At 49.0% G+C, this 18,809-nt stretch overlaps 1 protein-coding gene across 1 annotated transcript; it reads left to right on the forward strand.

The window, feature by feature from the left end:
* The first annotated feature begins 232 nt into the window (after positions 1 to 232).
* REN (renin) lies at positions 233 to 18,434 on the forward strand. Its single transcript, XM_038749538.1, has 10 exons — positions 233 to 306; positions 8,624 to 8,774; positions 9,731 to 9,854; positions 11,165 to 11,283; positions 11,785 to 11,981; positions 14,338 to 14,346; positions 14,832 to 14,954; positions 15,346 to 15,490; positions 16,663 to 16,761; positions 17,834 to 18,434. Exons 1-10 carry the CDS (start codon positions 239 to 241, stop codon positions 17,993 to 17,995), a joined length of 1,197 nt encoding a protein of 398 aa, XP_038605466.1. The 5' UTR covers positions 233 to 238; the 3' UTR covers positions 17,996 to 18,434.
* The last annotated feature ends 375 nt before the right edge of the window (positions 18,435 to 18,809 follow it).

Raw genomic sequence — 18,809 nt, forward strand, 5'->3', positions numbered from 1 at the left:
GTGGCCAAAGAATCTGGCATCATCTCCCGCATGGAGCAGATCAGGCCGCCGCTCCCAGCCCCCTTCCCTCTGGCCACCGTGCCCCTGACCGGGAAATGGGACGGTGCCCCATAAATCAAGAGAGGAGAATCCCGCCCAGGAGCGGGAGAATAAAAGGCAGCAGGCGCAGTTCTGGAGAAGCTCAGACGACTGGCGATCACCAAGAGACGGACCCACCGCCGGACGGCAGAGCGACAGGATGTGGTGCTGGGGTCTCCTGATCGTGGCCTCGGGCTTGTTCGGTCCAGCCATGGGCTTCTTCAGACGGTAACACTAGGACAACAGGCAGTCCCTAGAGCTGGGTCTGCTTGTTGTCCCTTATTCTTCTTCTTGGGGCCAACATGGGAAGGGTCCGGGGCTGGAGAGGAGTGGGGGGCACGGGTAGAGGTGTGGAGGTGGAGACAGGATAAACGTAAAGGAGGATGGTTTGGCTCAAAGTCTGGGCAATCCCTACATAATAATAATAATTATTATTATAGCATTTATTAAGCCCTTACTTTGTGCAAAGCACTGTTCTAAGTGCTAGGGAGGTTACAAGGTGACCAGGTCATCCCACGGGGGGCTCACAGTCTTAATCCCCATTTTACAGATGAGGTAACTGAGGCCCAGAGAAGTGAAGTGACTTGCCCAAGATCACACAGCAGACATATGGCGGAGTCGGGATTCGAACCCATGACCTCTGACTCCAAAGCCGGGGCTCTTTCCACTGAGCCACGCTGCTTCAACTAGCCTCTCTTTTGCTCGGGTACGTTGAGGAGCATTTATCTATCCACTCATTCATTCATTCATTCAATCATATTTATTGAGCACAAAGCACTGTATTAAGAGCTTGGGAGAGTACGATACAACAAGAAGCAGACACATTCCCTGCCCACAACAAGCTCACATTGCTTTAACCACTGGTCAAACTGGCCTATTTCTCAGGATCCACTTCACTCAGGGTAGGGAGTGTACTCCTCTCCCACCAGCTGCAAGCCTCTTCGCTATGGACCACTGCACAGAGGTAAAAGTAGCCCCAGCAGCGTCTCTGAGGAAGCGGCTTCCCCAGCCACAGCTAGGCCTGTTCTCTAGAGAGGGTGGAAAGGAGGACTGGGGGGGGCTTGGGTTTTTTTTTAAGATATTTGTTAATCATTTACTGTGTGCCAGGCACTGTTCTAAGCACTGGGGTAGATTCAAGATAATCAGGTAATACAAGGTCCCACAGTTTTAATCCCCATTTTACAGATGAGGTAACTGAGGCACAGAGAAGTCAAATGACTTTCCCAAGGTTACACAGCAGACAAGTGGTGGAACTGGACTAGAACCCAGATCCTTCTGAATCCCAGGCCCATGCTCTATCCACTAGGCCACAATGATTCTCAGGTCTCGCTGCATTTCTGGGGACTCTCCCTACCTCCAGGGCTTCCCCCGACAGGGCCCAGCAGAGTAAGGGGCTCAGCCAATGGCCTCTTGGGATCCTATCAAACTCCGGGAGCTTATTTTGCCCCCCACCTCCCCGATTCAGGCCACAGAGACCCAGGAGGGGGACTCAAGTGCTGCTTGATGACTCTCGTTTGGCTCCCGGAAACTCTCAGCGAGGTCTGTCTACTTGGATCTGTCCGGGTTGGGACTATTCCAGACCCACCCCAGAGGGTGGAAGCAAGGGGAGAAGGGAGCTGAGCCCCTTAATAGTGACCCCCAAGGGCCCCCCCCCCAACATGGTTGGATTGTTGTTCTGGGGCCAAATAATAATAATGGCATTTATTAATCGCTTACTATGTGCAAAGCACCGTTCTAAGCGCTGGGGAGGTTACAAGCTGATCAGGTTGTCCCATGTGGGGCTACCAGTCTTAATCCCCATTTTACAGATGAGGTAACTGACGGACAGAAAGTGACTTGCCCAAAGTCACACAGCTGACAATTGGCCGAGCCGGGATTTGAACCCAGGATCTCTGACTTCAAAGCCCGAGCTCTTTCCACTGAGCCACACTGCTTCTCTAACGGACCTCTGCCCCTACCCACATCAGTCGGGTTCTTCCCCCTTCTAGCCTGGAGTCCTGTGCTCTGCACACAATAATCTCCTAATAAGTACCGTTGATTGATTGATTGATTGGTCCTGACTCAAAGTCTATTGCTGCCTCCTGCCTCTCTAAGTGACCTGCAGGACTACAGATTGGGGGTCACTGGGGTTCCAGGACAACTTAGCTGCTAGCCCTGGCAGGGTAGAGAGGCGATGGCCGCACCGAGCCTAGGGCAAGGCAAAGTTGCGCCCAGGATGTGTGGGCAGAATTCCTCCCCCAGGATGATGCACTGTGAGTTGATCGCCATTCCCACTGCAGGAGCCAAAGGGGTGAAAATCAGAAGGTCCCAGCTCTGCCACTTTCCTGCTTGGGCAAGTCACTTCATTTATCTGGGCCTCTCACCTGTAAAATGGGGATTGAGACTGTGAGCCCTATATGGGACAACCTGATTTGCTTATATCTTCCCCAGCACTCTGTACATAGTAATAATAATAATAATAATGGCATTTATTAAGCGCTTACTATGTGCAAAGCACTGTTCTAAGCACTAGGAAGGTTACAAGGTGATCAGGTTGTCCCTCATACCTGTACTAGTACCTGGAACATAGTAAGTGCTTAACAAATACTATTATTATTATGACTACTACTACTACTATTAATTAAGCATCCCCAGGCCCAGTAAGAAGGCGAGCCCTGGGCTAGGGACTAGCTAAGTGTGTGGAACGGGTGGGTTTTTAAAGTGGATTCTGGCCCGGCCTACCACACATCTGCTCAGAGTGTGATCTGTAAACAGTAAGCATGCATTACAAACGATTGATTGATTTATTGATTGATTGATTACCCTCTTGGCGTCTGGACTTTGGGACACCCACCCAACTCGGGGGGCAATCGGACTTCTAGCCCACTGAGAAGGGGGGGTGAGGGTCTCTCTTAAGTGGATATCTGCTGCCCCCTTCTGTTGTACAGAGGCACTGATAGCTCCCTAATAATAATAATAATAATAATAATAATAATAATAATGACATTTATTAAGCACTTACTACGTGCAAAGCACTGTTCTAAGCGCTGGGGAGGTTACAAGGTGATCAGCGTGTCCCATGTGGGGCTCACAGTCTTAATCCCCATTTTACAGATGAGGTCACTGAGGCCCAGAGAAGTGAAGTGACTTGCCCAAAGTCACACAGCTGACAACCGGCAGAGCCGGGATTTGAACCCATGATCTCTGACCCCGAAGCCCATGCTCTTTCCACTGAGCCACGCTGCTTCTCATGGGCCTTCCCAAGCCTTCATCTTCTTCAGTGATAATAATAATGGTATTTGTTAAGCGTTTACTATGTGCCAAGCACTGCTCTAACCGCTGGGGTAGATACAAGGTAATCAGGTTGTCCCACATGGGGCTCACAGTCTTAATACGGATGAGGTCACTGAGACCCAGAGAAGTCAAGTGACTGGCCCAAAGTCACACAGCTGATAAGTGGCAGAGCCGGGATGAGAACCCACAACCTCTGGCTCCCAAGCCCGGGCTCTTTCTTTTCTGCTTCTCATAGGAACCCCCCAAAACTGTGAGGAGATTAGGATTCCTCGTGAATATGGGTCCTGAAACTACACTGGTGAACTCTGAGCAGATGTGTGTGGTAGGCAGGACCAGAACCCACTTTAAAAACCCACCTGTTCGCACACTTAGCTAGTCCCTAGCCCAGGGCTCGCCTTCTTACTGGGCCTGGGGATGCTTAATTAATAGTAGTAGTAGTAGTAGTAGTCATAATAATAATAATATTTGTTAAGCACTTACTATGTTCCAGGTACTACGTACAAAGCGCTGGGGAAGATATAAGCAAATCAGGTTGTCCCATATAGGGCTCACAGTCTCAATCCCCATTTTACAGGTGAGGTAACTGAGGCCCAGAGAAATGAAGTGACTTGCCCAAGGTCACACAGCAGGAAAGTGGCAGAGCTGGGACCTTCTGATTTCCAGCCCCGTGCTCTGCTTACTAGCGCCAGCCTGCACAGCAACTCGGGGGTGGGCAACTCCTTCCCTTCCCTACAGAGAAAGAGTCCTGGCTGAGATAATGATGATATACTACATAATTGTAGCAAGAAATATTTAAGATGTCTCCAGATATGGTGCATTTTTTGACAACTTCTTCTGCATTTTGGCAGAAGAGTTGAAAGAACTGGGATTTTGATTTAGCCTGAGGAAGAGAAGACTGTGAGCCCGTTGTTGGGTAGGGACCGCCTCTATATGTTGCCGACTTGTACTTCCCAAGCGCTTAGTACAGTGCTCTGCACACAGTAAGCGCTCAATAAATACAATTGAATGAATGAATGAATGAATGGAGAAGGCTGGGGGTGAAAGTGTGTTAATTTGTTTTTAGCCTAGGAAGGGGCGACGCCTCTTCTTCCTGCCCACAGAGTTGATATTGGTAGGAAAATTGCAGAAGGAGGAATTTAGGGACCAGAAGGACTTTAAGGTCCACTTGGTTCTTCCCTGATGGATAGTGTAACTATCTATTTCAGCTAGCATGAGGGTAGAGAATTAGGGACTGTGCTTCCATTAGCACAAACCTCTCTGGCTACAGCTTACCATGGTGTCAGAAGAAATGGACTTAGAAGAGTAAGACTGAGTTTTCCTTAACACTGGTTTTGCAAGAACATCACCCCCTCAGAATACAGGAGAACGGGGTGTGCCGGTAGTAACTGAGGAGATCTGAGAGTCACTGCTCTTCCATCATTTATCCAATGGGTAGCGGCAACCAGGAAGGCCAACTAAACCATGGACTTCATCCAGAATTGGAGAAAAATAAAAATCAACCTGGCAATCAGTCCATCAGTGGCCTTTATTGAGCTTTTCCTGTGTGTAGAGCATTGTGCAAACAAACAGCCACCAAGCTGAGCCATTACTGTCAATTCTGAGACGTAGCATGGCCTAGTGGAAAGAGCACGGACCACATCCCGACTGTGTGACCTTGGACAAGTCTCTTAACTTCTCTGTGCCTTAGTTTCCTCAATTGTAAAAGAGGGATTCAATACCTGTTCTCCCTCCCACATACTCTGTGAGCCCCCTGTGGAAACATTATTGAGAAGCAGCGTGGCTCAGAGGAAAAGAGCACGGGTTTTGGAGTCAGAGGTCATGGGTTCATATCCCAGCTCTGCCAATTGTCAGCTATGTGACTTTGGGCAAGTCACTTAACTTCTCTGTGCCTCAGTGACCTCATCTGTAAAATGGGGATTAAGACTGTGAGCTCCCCGTGGGACAACCTGATCACCTTGTAACCTCCCCAGCGCTTAAAACAGTGCTTTGCACATAATAAGTGCTTAATAAATGTCATTATTATTATTATTGTGCTTGTTAAGTGGTGCTAGGCACTATTCTAAACACTGGGCCAGGTACGAGGGAATCAGTTTGTCCCACGTGGGGCTCACAGCCTTCATCCCTATTTTACAGATGAGGTAACTGAGGTGAGGCACAGACTTGCCCAAGGTCACACAGTGGACAAGTGGCGGAGCTGGGATTAGAACCCATGACCTCTGACTCCGAAGCCCAACCTCTTGCCACTAGGCCATGCTGCTTCTCAATTCGCTTGTCAATTGCTTCTCAATTGGCTTGATTGCTTGTACCTACTCCACCTCTCAGAACAGTGCTTAGCACAAAGTAAGAGCTTAACAAATCCCACAGTTATTATTATTATTATTTTTCTGCCATTACAAGCATTTTTATTGTGTGTTTTGGATGGAGCACGGGGCAAAATCAGAGACCATTCTTCCAGAGGTGTGTCTTGGTCTGGATGGAATATTCATTTTATCAATCATTCAGTCATTTTTATTGAGCGCTTACTGTGCGCAGAGCACTGTACTAAGCGCTTGAATAGAGAAGCAGCATGGTTCAGTGGAAAGAGCTCGGGCTTTGGAGTTAGAGGTCATGGGTTCGAATCCTGGCTCCACCACGTCTGCTGTGTGACATTGGGCAAGTCACTAAACTTCTCTGGGCCTGTTACCTCATCTGTAAAATGGGGATTAAGACTGTGAGCCCCATGTAGGGCAACCTGATCACCTTGTTTCCCCCCAGCACTTAGAACAGTGCTTTGCACATAGTAAGTGCTTAACAAATGCCATCGTTATTATTATTTATTATTATATGGTTTGATGTCACAGGAAACTGCCGTATATGCGTGTGCTGCGTTGGTCAAGGAAGAAGTACTGTAGCACAGGCCTCTCCAAGAACACAGACCACGCATTCTAATAATAATAATAATTGTGGTACTTGTTAAGCACTTACTATGTGCTAAGCACTGTTTTAAGTGCAGATTGGACACAGTCCCTGTCCTACATGGGGTTCACAGTCCCAAGACTGTGACTTACAGTCTCAAACCCCGTTGTACAGGTTAGGTAACTGAGGCCCAGAGAAGTGAAGTGTGTTGTCCAAGGTCACACAGCAGACATGTGCCAGAGCCGGGATTAAAACCCAGCTCCTCTGACTCCCAAGCCGATGCTCTTTCCACTAGACCACACTGCTGCCCAATGTGGCCGAGTAGAAAGATCACGGTTCTTCCTAAAAAACCAACCGTGAACCCTCGGCACCTGTAATGCCCCGTGCCCTTCCAGCAGTTGCATCTTAAGGAAGATTTTAATGGAGCTGCCAAAGTTACCGCAGTGAGATGTTCGGGGGAATGGAGATATTTCCACATGAGAAGACACGATTGAAGTCTACCAAACCATGAAGAGTGTGGGACGGAAGAACAGCGACAGGATGAGGGGGTCCCCATGGAGCCTGAGGGTGGAAGGTTCGAAACAAACAAAAACTCCACAGTGAGAGATGAGCACGTGGAATTCATCAGCACAAGTTGTGCAGCATGAAGACATCAGTTTGGTTTTGTTTGTTTCTTTGTTTTGTATGGTATTTGTTAAGCACTTACTATTTCATTCATTCAATTGTATTTATTGAGCACTTACTGTATGCAGAGCACTGTACTAAGCGCTTAAAACACCATTCTAAACAAGGGGGTAGCTACACGTTTATCAGGCCAGATATAGTCCCTGTCCTATATGGGGCATATTCAAGTAGGAGGCAAAACAGGTATTGAATCCCCATTTTGCAGTATAAGAAACTGAGACACAGAGAATTTAAGTGACTTTGTCATACAGAAGGAAAATAGTGGAGCTGGTATTAGAACCCAGGTCCTCTGACTCCTAGATCCTGGCTTTATTAATTCATTCATTCATTCATTCAATCGTATTTATTGAGCGCTTACTGTGTGCAGAGCACTGTACTAAGCGCTTGGGAAGTACAAGTTGGCAACATATCCACTGAGCCATGGTGGTTCCTGGTTGAAGAGGGAATTGGATAAATTCAAGGAACCATCTACAGTTCCTAATGGGTTACTAGAAGGAAATCTAGAGATGTGGAGGGGAAATGTTAAAGACGGTGGATGAATCAACCCTAAACCTTAGTATGGAAGTTGAGGGGTGACCCTTGCATGATTAACGACATTATTATTATTATTGTTGTAACTGTTATTATTATTTTTGTTTTTGTTGTCAACAATGTTACATTAATCTTGCACAGAGAAGTGACTTGCCGAAGGTCACACGGAAGGCTCACAAGACTGTGAGCCCCAAGTGGGACAGGGACTGCGTACAACCAGATTATCGTATATCTACCTCAGAGCTTAGAACAGGGCTTGACACATAGTAAGGTCACACAGAAGGCCAGGGGCGGAGTCAGGATTAGAATCCAAGTTTCCTGACTACTGTCCACTGTTGCCATTAGACTACTCTGCTTCCTCTGAACTCAAATTACTCGTTTGGGTGGACCTCTGATTCTGCCCAGAAATGCTCTTACTGCTGAGTTTATCCTCTTAGTACTGGAATGAGAGGCGTAAGGGAGGTGACGGTCTCTGTCCTAAGAGCACGGGCCTATGAGTCAGAAGACCTGGATTCTAATCAAGCTCCACCAATTGCCTGGTGTGGGACCTTGGGCAAGTCACTTAACTTCTTTGGGTCTCAGTTACCTCATCTGTAAAATGGGGATTTAATCCTCCTCCCTCTGATTTAGCCTGTTAGCCCCACATATGACAGGGACTGTGTCAGACCTGTTTGTCTTGTACCTAACCCAGTGCTTAGAACAGTGCCCGACACACAGTAAATACTTAACAAATAAAAAAAAACCCATATCCAAAAAAATCCCTCAGAATAGGAGTGGCTCCGGTCCTTGGGACTGGGTTGGGTCCCTCCTTCCACCTCCATGGTGGAAGAAGAAGAAAAGGGAAGGGAAGGGAGGGAGAGAGTAGCCTAGTAGACAGAGCACAGTCCTGGGAGTCAGAAGGATATGGGTTCTAATCTCGGCTCTGTCAGTTGTCAGCTGTGTGACCTTGGGCGAGTTATTTCACTTCTCTGTGCCTCACTTACCTCATCAGTTAAAAGGGGATTAAGACTGTGAGCCCCAAGTGGGACAGGGACTGTATTCAACCTGATTATCATGTATCTACCTCAGAGCTTAGAACAGTGCTTGACACATGGTAAGCACTTAACAGATACCATCATTATTATTATCAGACCCTCTGCTTCTCCTTCCTTCCTCCAACCAGGATCTCTCTCAAGAAGATGCCCTCAATCCGGGAATGTATGCGAGAACAGGGCCAGGTCACCAGGAAGATGGACAATGAACTAGGCCTCTCTGCTGGACCAGGGTCCCTTGAAAACATGACAGTCCCCATGCTTCTCACCAACTACCTGGACGTGAGTCAGTTCGATCCCCACCTCTCTCTGTCTGTCTCTTCTGTCTCAGTTTCTCCTTCTGGGTATTTTTCCCTTGCTTCGGATTCCTGCCTAAGTCCCAAGGATTTCATTCCCCTCCTTAGGCATTTACCAGTTCTTATAATAATCTTTCCAACAGCCCTGAGAGATGGGACAAAACTAATTGCCCCCTTTTTACAGCAACTGAGGCTAAGCCCCTTGTCTAAGGTCACCCAGCAGCTGAGTAGCTTCAGAACTAAAATCCAGAAGCCCTGCTTGACTTTCCACCCTAAATCCCTTGGAGAGCTTATCCCAGTCGGTTTCTGTCCCCCTCCATCTGAATTTGAACCCAAGTTCACTCCTTTTTTTATGGTATTTGTTAAGTGCTTACTATGTGTCAAGCACTGTTCTAAGCACTGAGGAAGGTACATGTCAATTAGGTTGACATGTTAGTCCCTGTCCTGCATGGGGCTCACAGCCTAAGTAGGAGGGAGAACAGGTATTGAATCCCCATTTTCCAGCTGAGGAAACTGGGGCAAAGAGAAATCAAGTGACTTGCTCAAGGTCACACAGCAAGCACTTGACAGAACGGGAATTAGAATCCAGGTCCTCTGATTCCAAGGCCTGTGCTCTTTCCACAAGACCATGCTGCTTCTTGGGCACTCCTATTGCATCTGTGGCAACATTAACCCCCTTGTAAGGCCCCCTGTTAAGCATTATTCCCCTAAATCCTCAAATTACTCTTAGTTCCATGATCCCTTTTTCCCTTTCAACATCCCTGGGTGGTAAGAAGGGGCATGGATAATTTTTACAGATGAGGAAAGTGAGGCCCAAAGAGGTTAAGTGGCCTGCCCAAGGTCACACAGCATGGTAGGGCAGAATTGGGACAAGAACTTGGTTCTCTAGTACTCCAGGGTGCTACCAGCTGCCCAGAGTAGTTCCTTACTTTTGCCTCGCAGGCGCAGTACTTTGGCGAGATTGGCATTGGCAGCCCAGCTCAGACCTTCAAAGTCATCTTCGACACCGGTTCTGCCAACCTTTGGGTACCTTCTGTCAACTGCCAGCCTATCCACTCTGCCTGTGGTGAGCAATGGGCCCCCGGGAATGGGAAAGAGAGAGAAGGAATGGTAGGCCCGGCCCTGAATAGATCCCATATGTCCTGGCTGGTTTAGGCATTCACCTTCCTGGAGACAGGGGCTGGACCAGGTGGCCTCTTGATGTCTATCCAACTTACTGGAATACCCTAACTGCTACACACCCGCTCGTTCTGTAATCCCCAAACTTTACATCCTTCCTTCTGCCATTCAAACCTATTCCCTCCTGTCCAGTCCCCTTCCTTTTCACCCAGGATGAGGTGGTGGTGATTCCATCTATCTTACCACCGACCTCTAGCCTACCTCCTATCTCTGGCCTGGAATGTCCTCCCTCTTCATATCTGACAGATGATCACTCTCCCCACCTTCAAAGCCTTATTAAAAGCACATCTCCTCCAAGAGGCCTTCCCTCTTAGTCAAAGCCCTCGTTTTCTCTTCTTCCACTCCCTTCAGAGTCACCCTTGCACTTGGATTTTCAGCTTTTATTCTACCTCTTCTCAGCCCTACAGCACTTATGCACAGATCCATAATTTATTTATTTATATTAGTGCCTGCCTTCCATTCTAAGCCGTAAACTCGCGGTGAGCAGGGAACATATCTACCAACTCCATTATGTTGTACTCTCCTAAGCATTTAGTACAGTGCTCTGCACACAGTAAGCACTTAAAAAATACAATTGATTGATTGATTCTGTCCACGTTTCAGATACGTTTAAGTGACTTGCCCATAATAGCATACCGCATTAGGTCTCTGGAGTCCTGCCTCCTCGTAAGCTTTGTTGGACTACTCAGTCACTGGTTTTGTTGGAGGTTATGGGGGAAGGAACTATATCAGAGACCCTGGGAGAGTCACGCTCATGTCTCCCGTGCAACTGCCTCTTCTAACGTCTTGGTCTGTATGTACTGTACTTCCTAAAGCTCTTAGTGAAGTAATGCCAAGAGGCCTTCAATTAAGCCCTCCTTCCCGCAACTCTGTCTCCCTTCTGTGCCATCTATGTGCTTGGATCCGTACCCTTGGGGCATTTGGTGTTTACCCCACCCTCAGCCTCAGATAATTTATGTAGATACCTGCAATTTACTTATTTATATTAACGTCTGTCTCCCCCTCTAGACTGTAAGCTCACTGTGGGCAGGGAACATGTCCATCAACTCTGTTGCATCGTGCTCTCCCAAGCGCTTAGTATAATGCTCTGCACAGAGTAAGCACTCAATAAATACCATTGATTGATGGACTGCAGGGCCCTGCACACAGTAAGCTCTCAGTAAATACCAAGGATCGATTAATTGATTTGTCCTCCAGAAACCCATAACCTCTACGACGCCTCCCAATCGCAGACCTACATGGAAAACGGAACCCAAATCACCATCAGCTACGTCTCGGGGACAGTGAAAGGATTCTTGAGTCAAGACTTGGTGACTGTGAGTATAGGGAAAGGCCAGACCCAAGGTTTCTGGGGATCCTACCCTCTCTATGCCTCCCTCCGCCACCCGCTATCCCATGAGGCAATAGGACTTCGGGATGTGAGTGGCCAATGACTTGAGGAATTGAAGGGCCTCTAAGCCACTGAATCAGAATGCCAACATTTCCTCACTTGCTCCTAGCTAGAAAGATGGCCAAGGAGGGGTCCAGGACATGTCTGACCCGATGATGCCTAAAATAATCGGGACTTTGTATATAAAGTGCATGTAAGACATTTAAAGTAAAACTGAAAATATCCCCCAGTCCTCTCGCCCCAGAACCCTCAGCTCCTGTTCAGCTGTCCCCGGTGTCCCCAACCTTCAACCTGAAAGAGCTCCTACTTGGTCTGCCCCGGGTCTACTGGGCCAGAATGCCCACCGAACACAGGTTATGGGGCTGGGCCGTCTCTCCCCTCTGTCCCACCTCCCAACCTCCCTATCCCTGCCTCCTTCCTCCTGCAGATTGGCGGGATCCCAGTCATTCAGATGTTTGCCGAGATCACGAGCCTGCCCACTTCCTCCTTCATGTATGCCAAGTTTGATGGGGTGCTGGGCATGGGCTACCCCACCCAAGCCATCGGCGGCATCACACCCGTGTTCGACCACATCCTCACCCAGCACGTCCTGAAGGAAGATGTCTTCTCTGTCTACTACAGCAGGTGGGGCAGAGCTTCCTGCGGGGGTCTGCCTCCTAGGATGGGGGCTGGGGCTTTGATGTTGGGCAAAGGGGCCATCTGAGAAGATTAGGTCACTCAATGGGGTCACAGGGTCACTGAATTCCCCACTGTTCATTCACTCCATCCTCACCTGAGCCCGGTTTTAGGGCAGGGAGCTAATGGACTGAACAGTCATGATGTCAAAGTTGAAAGAGACTGACCAGCTGGGCATCCCCTAAAGTAGGCCAACTGAGGCAACTGGCATGGACCCCACCTTTCCAGGGCCCTGCAGAGCCACTTAGACTAGAAGAGATTGGTTTGGGAGGGGGCAAGATCGGCTCCCAAAATCAAGGGCTTCTGGGCTCGGTCCCAGGAAGGCTGGTTTAAGGAGCTGAACTGTGGTACCAGTAAATAGTCTCGTTATTATTATTTTACATGAACACCAACCCAAGAAGAGGCAACAGCATAGTTATTGAGGGCTAACTATGTGGAGAGCACTGTCCTAAGCACTTGGAAAATCGCAGTAGAGTAAGGAGCTTACAGACTAGTGGGGGAGACAGACCTTAAAATAAATTACAGGTAGGAAAGCAATCTATATGTATATGGATGTATATATCTATATAGATAGATATATCTGCGTATGTATAAATTTAAATAGAGGTGGATAGATAGGTAGATAGATGGATCCTCCTCAACCTCTCAGCTGCCTTTGACACTGTGGACCACCCCCTTCTCAACACGCTATCCAACCTTGGCTTCACAGACTCCGTCCTCTCTTGGTTCTCTTCTTAGCTCTCTGGCCGTTCATTCTCAGTCTCCTTCGTGGGCTCCTCCTCCCCCTCCCGTCCCCTTCCTGTAGGGGTTCCTCAGAGGTCAGTTCTTGGTCCCCTCCTGTTCTCCATCTATACTCACTCCCTTGGTGAACTCATTTGCTCCCATGGTTTCAACTATCATCTCTACGCTGATGACACCCAAATCTACATCTCCGCCCTTGTTCTCTCTCCCTCCTTCGTTGCTCGTATTTCCTCCTGCCTTCTGGACATCTCCATCTGGATGTCTGCCTACCATCTAAAACTCAACATGTCCAAGACTGAGCTTCTTATCTCCCCTCCCAAGCCCTGTCCTCTCCCTGACTTTCCCGTCACTGTAGATGGCTCTACCATCCTTCCTGTCTCACAAGCCCGCAACCTTGGTGTCATCCTCGACTCCCCTCTCTCGTTCACCCCTCACATCCAATCCGTCACCAAAACCTGGCGGTCTCAGCTCCACAACATCGCCAAGATCCGCCCTTTCCTCTCCATCCAAACCGCTACCCTGCTGGTTCAATCTCTCATCCTATCCTGACTGGATTACTGCATCAGCCTCCTTTCTGATCTCCCATACTCCTGTCTCTCCCCACTTCAGTCTATACTTCACTCTGCTTCCCAGATTATCTTTGTACAGAAACGCTCTGGGCATCTCACTCCCCTCCTCAGAAATCTCCAGTGCTTGCCTGTCAACCTTCAAATCAAGCAAAAGCTCTTCACTTTTGGCTTCAAAGCTTTCCATCACCTCGCCCCTTCCTACCTCACCTCCCTTCTCTCCTTCTCCAGCCCAGCCCACACACTCCACTCCTCTGATGCTAACCTCCTCACTGTGCCTCATTCTCGCCTGTCCTGTCATCGACCCCTGGCCCACATCCTACCTCTGGCCTGGAATGCCCTCCCTCCTGACATCCGCCAAACTAGCTCACTTCCTCCCTTCCTCCCTTCAAAGGCCTACTGAGAGCTCACCTCCTCCAGGAGGCCTTCCCAGAACTAAGTCCCCCCCTTTTCCTTTCCTCCACCTCCCCTCCCCATCGCCCCCCCCCCTCCTTCGGCCCTACCCACTTCCCCTCCCCACAGCACTTGTGTATATTTGTACATATGGATTACTCTTATTAATGATGTACATATGGCTATAATTCTATTTATTTTGATGGTATTGACACCTGTCTCCTTGTTTCATTTTGTTTTGTTGTCTGTCTCCCCTTTCTAGACTGTGAGCCCATTGTTGGGCAGGGACCATCTCTATCTGTTGCTGTTTTGTACTTCTCAAGTGCTTAGTACAGTGCTCTGCACACAGTAAGCTCTCAATAAATACGATCGAATGAATGAATATGGATATGTACCTAAGTGTTGTAGGGATGGGAAGCAAGCAAATCCTTGCAACACCAAAGCCATACGTGGACCTGCGCACACAACTCACACACATGCAAAAATGTCTGCTCTTTTCCTGCTCCAAACTCGTGGTCCCCCAGGGAAGCAGACCCTGGCATGGCTGAGGGTTTGTCTTGTAACCTGGTTTATCCTCCCTCCTTTCTTTCTTTCTTTCTCTGCAGGAATTCCAAGTAAGAAGACCAGTCCCACCAGCCCTTCCACAGCCCTTCTGCCCCACCCCAGCTCCTGGTGGTGACTCAACTGCCCTGGACTGGCACAGTGACTTTGGGACTCAGAAGCCATCCAGGACTCTGAGATGAGCAGGAGGGGCCTCAGAGCCCAACTCCTGGGTTCTTGACCTCCAAATTAGAAAGGATGATAGCTTGCAAGTTGCATGCCATTTGCCTGCCATTCTTTCTCCACAAGAACCTCCCAAAGCCTCAGCTCTGGCTGGATCCACTGTGCTGCCCATGCTGCCCACAGCCTGGAAAAATGTCTGGGCTAGACTTCCAAGCATGTGACCCCCAAGCATGTGCCAGACTTGACACCCAGCTCATAGGAGGCCTATGAGCCTCCTTCCTGCCCCACTTCCCTGCCCTTCCAATATCCCACTCCTTGACTCCTTGTGGCTGCACCCTCAGGGGCAGACATCCCAGAGTCACACTCTGTCCCCCAGGAATGACCACCTGGTGCCCGGCGGAGAGATCATACTGGGAGGAAGTGACCCGTCCTATTACCAAGGCGACTTCTACTACCTGGATGTCAGCAAGAAGGGCTTCTGGCAGGTCAACATGAAGGGGTCAGGAATCTTGCTCTCCTACTCTGCCCCTCTTCCTTTCACCACCCCCCATAGCCATCTGTCTTCCAGACTCTTGAAGTACAGCACCCGTTGGGCTGGACCCAAGGCCTGGAGGAAATGATCTCACATTTCCTCCTCGTTTTCTTCGTCCCGTCCCATCCCCTTCCCCAGCTTCTGAAACGCAGAAGAGCAATGGACGATGGCCCCTGGGAAGAGATGTGTTCAGGGCAGGCAATCTGGGAGGGGGGCGGGCTGGAGGGTCAGGATGAGCAGGGATGAGGGGGCCCTGAAAGGGGAGCCAGGAGGGCGCGGTTGGGGTGCTCCTTAGGAAAGCTGGTGGAAGATCGGCCCTGTGTTGGACAATGGCTCACGTTCTGGATCTTTCTGGCAGGGTGTCTATAGATCGCACTCTACAGTTCTGCCAGGAGGGCTGTGCCGCCATGGTTGACACCGGGGCCACGCTCATCACTGGCCCAGTGAAGGACGTGAAGCACATGATGGACATCCTCGGGGCTCAGACAATAGGAGGAAACATGGTGAACAGAACTGGTCCCCTGGGCTTTCACCCAGCCTTCCCTTTCCTATGCCCAAGGCTCCATCCAAGCTGCCCCGGCTGCATGCCAACCCGCCCCTCCCATTTCCAATGCCACCTCCATCCCTTCCTTTACATCCCAGCTAAGACGCCAGCCCCTCCTGGAAGCCTTTCTTTTACCCTGTCTTCAACCTGCCAGCCTAGGCTGCCACCCACCACGTCCCCCACTTCGAGATCTTGTGATCATTGCAGCTCTCCACGAGGCAGTGCCTTCCTGGGCTCTGATCTTGGGCCTCACTGGCTGCCCCTATGTGATAGGAACTCCTTGAGGGCAGTTCTTGAAAGCATAGTTATACACCCTGTGGGCCCTCAGTGCAGACTTGGGCCAGACTGACTTTGGGCCTCCCCATTATGAAGAAGCCCCAGCGTGGCTCAGTGGAAAGAGCACGGGCTTTGGAGTCAAAGGGCACAGGTTCAAATTCCAACTCTGCCAATTGTCAGCTATGTGACTCTGGGCAAGTCACTTAACTTCTCTGGGCCTCAGTTACCTCATCTGTAAAATGGGGATTAATAATAATAATAATGATGGCATTTATTAAATGCTTTCTATGTGCAAAGCACTGTTCAAAGCACTGGGGGAGGTTACAAGGTGATCAGGTTGTCCCACGGGGGTCTCACAGTCTTAATCCCCATTTTACAGATGAGGTAACTGAGACCCAGAGAAGTTAAGTGACTTGCCCAAAGTCACACAGCTGACAATTGGTGGAGCCGGGATTTGAACCTATGACCTCTGACTCCAATGCCCGATTAAGACTGTGAGCCCCCCGTGGGACAACCTGATCACCTAGTAACCTCCCCAGGCTTAGAACAGTGCTTTGCACAAAGTAAGCACTTAATAAATGCCATTATTATTATTATTATTATTGTTATGATTATTATTATTATTATTGAGCATTGAACTCAATCCCCACATCTACTGGCCCAAGATCCACCAATCCAACCTCTGCTTCTGGGAAGAACTAGGTTTTAAGATTTTATCCCAATCTGCTTTGTCCACTTGTCTTGGATTTCCAACCTCCTGTTGCAGGTGCCTGAATTTTGACCAAACAATGATATTTATTGAGTGCTTAATTGGGCAGAGCACTGTACTGACCCCTAGCTCTTTCTTCCCCACAGTATGCCGTGGACTGTAAGGAGTTGGCTCAGCTCCCTGACATCTCTTTCCACCTCGGAGGAAGAGTCTTTCCACTCAGCAGCTCAGACTATGTCCTCCAGGTGAGAACTCATTTCTTCAGGGGCTGGAAATGGGGTCGGGGTGAATGAAGAAAAGGGCAGGCAGCTAATGAGGTGGCTCAGCTCCCTGACAACTCTTCCCACCTCGGAGGAAGAGTCTTTCCACTCAGCAGCTCAGACTATGTCCTCCAGGTGAGAACTCATTTCTTCAGGGGCTGGAAATTCATTCATTCAATCGTATTTATTGAGCGCTTACTGTGTGCAGAGCACTGTACTAAGCGCTTGGGAAGTCCAAGCTGGCAACATATAGAGACGGTCCCTACCCAACAGCGGGCTCACAGTCTAGAAGGGGGAGACAGACAACAAAACAAAGCATATAAACCAAATAAAATAAAGAGAATGGAGGTCGGGGTGAATGAAGAAGAGGGCAGGTGGCTAATAATTAGGTAATTTGCTACCTGAGGCAGGAGACTGGACCAGATGACCCCTGAGGTACCTTTCCTTTCTGGGATTCTAAGATTCTTTGGGCAGCTTGATTGGGTAGAGAAGGGAAATGGTGGGGGGGAGAGGGCAACTGGTGGTTGGGACAGACTCATCATGGATCATGAGAAGGCAGTTGAAGTGAGCAGCAGCATGTCCTAGTGGATAGAGAATGGGCCCTGGAGTCAGAAGGACCTGGCTTCTAATCCCAGCTCCGCCACTTGTCGGCTGTGTGACCTCAGGCTAAGTCACTTCAGTTTTCTGTAAAATAGGGATTAAAACTGTGAGGCCCATGTGGAACACAGACTGTGTCCAACCTGATTAGCTTGTATCTACCCCAGTGCTTAGTACAGGACCTGGCACATTCATTCAATCGTCTTTATTCAATCGTATTTATTGAGCGCTTACTGTGTGCAGAGTAAGCACTTAACAAATACCATAAAAGAAGAAAAGTGAGTTGGAGAGCCAGGAAGGAGGCTGGAGAGCAGAGGCCCAGTGGGTGGAAAGGAGAGGGGGCAAGAAGGTGTATACGGGGAGTAGAGGAATCGACGTGAAAGACTCGGTTTCTAGAAACTCAAGCTTCTGTCAGATTTTGACTCTCTGGTCCTTTATGGTGGGGACTGCCCCTCTGCAGGATTCTGACTTCAACGACGTCCTCTGCCCCTTGGCCTTCAAAGGAGTCGACGTTCATCCTCCTCTTGGGCCCCTCTGGGTTCTGGGTGCCAGTTTCATCCGCCGCTACTACATCGAGTTTGACCGGCAAAATAACCGCATTGGCTTCGCCATGGCCCGTTGAAGGAGGCTGGATGGAACCCAGCAGCCGGGCAGGCCCAGGGGTCCGGCCCTGGGAGGGCACAGTGAGTCCAGATCTATCTCTTTGGAGATGGCGGAGACACTGTCCACTTTCCTGGCATCCACCTCTGTCCCTGGCCAACCGTCTTCTTCAGACTCAGCTCCTCACCCTCTGGCCTCCTCTTTGGGAGCCCAGACTTTAGGAAACTTCACTGTGGTTCCCCTCTGCCTCTCGCTCCCCAAAACTCCACTCAATTATCGCCAGGATTTGGAGTGCTTTCTCTCACTCTCTTTCTGTCCCTGTTTCTCTTTCCCATTTATGTTCTGTTCCTCTGATTGGTGTGGGGAAGAGAAATAAGTCTTCAGTATTGCTTGTCTGCTGTCTCTCCCCTCAGTCTCTCTCCTGCACTGATTATAAATTGAATAAAGTCTTTCTGCTCAGATATGTGTCTGGGATATCAGAACTATCTTGGGGGGCTTGGAGAGTTTGGGATCTCACAAGGTTTTCCTGATATAAGTTTTTTAAATGACTGATCACACAAATACACACATACACAAATACACACACCAAATACACACCTAGAAACTCACAAATAACACAGGTATACCTATGACTTGTACTTCCCAAGTGCTTAGTACAGTGCTCTGCACACAGTAAGCGCTCAATAAGTACGATTGAATGAATGAATATGGGAACCCATAGATACACAGACTGGTCAATCAATCAAGTATTTATTATTATTATTAATAATAATAATAATAGTGGTATTTGTTAAGTGCTTACTATGTGCCAGGCATCGTGCTGAGCTCTGGGGTGG

This window comes from Tachyglossus aculeatus, chromosome 7, assembly GCF_015852505.1.
Source record: "Tachyglossus aculeatus isolate mTacAcu1 chromosome 7, mTacAcu1.pri, whole genome shotgun sequence".
NCBI classification, from domain to species: Eukaryota; Metazoa; Chordata; class Mammalia; order Monotremata; family Tachyglossidae; genus Tachyglossus; species Tachyglossus aculeatus.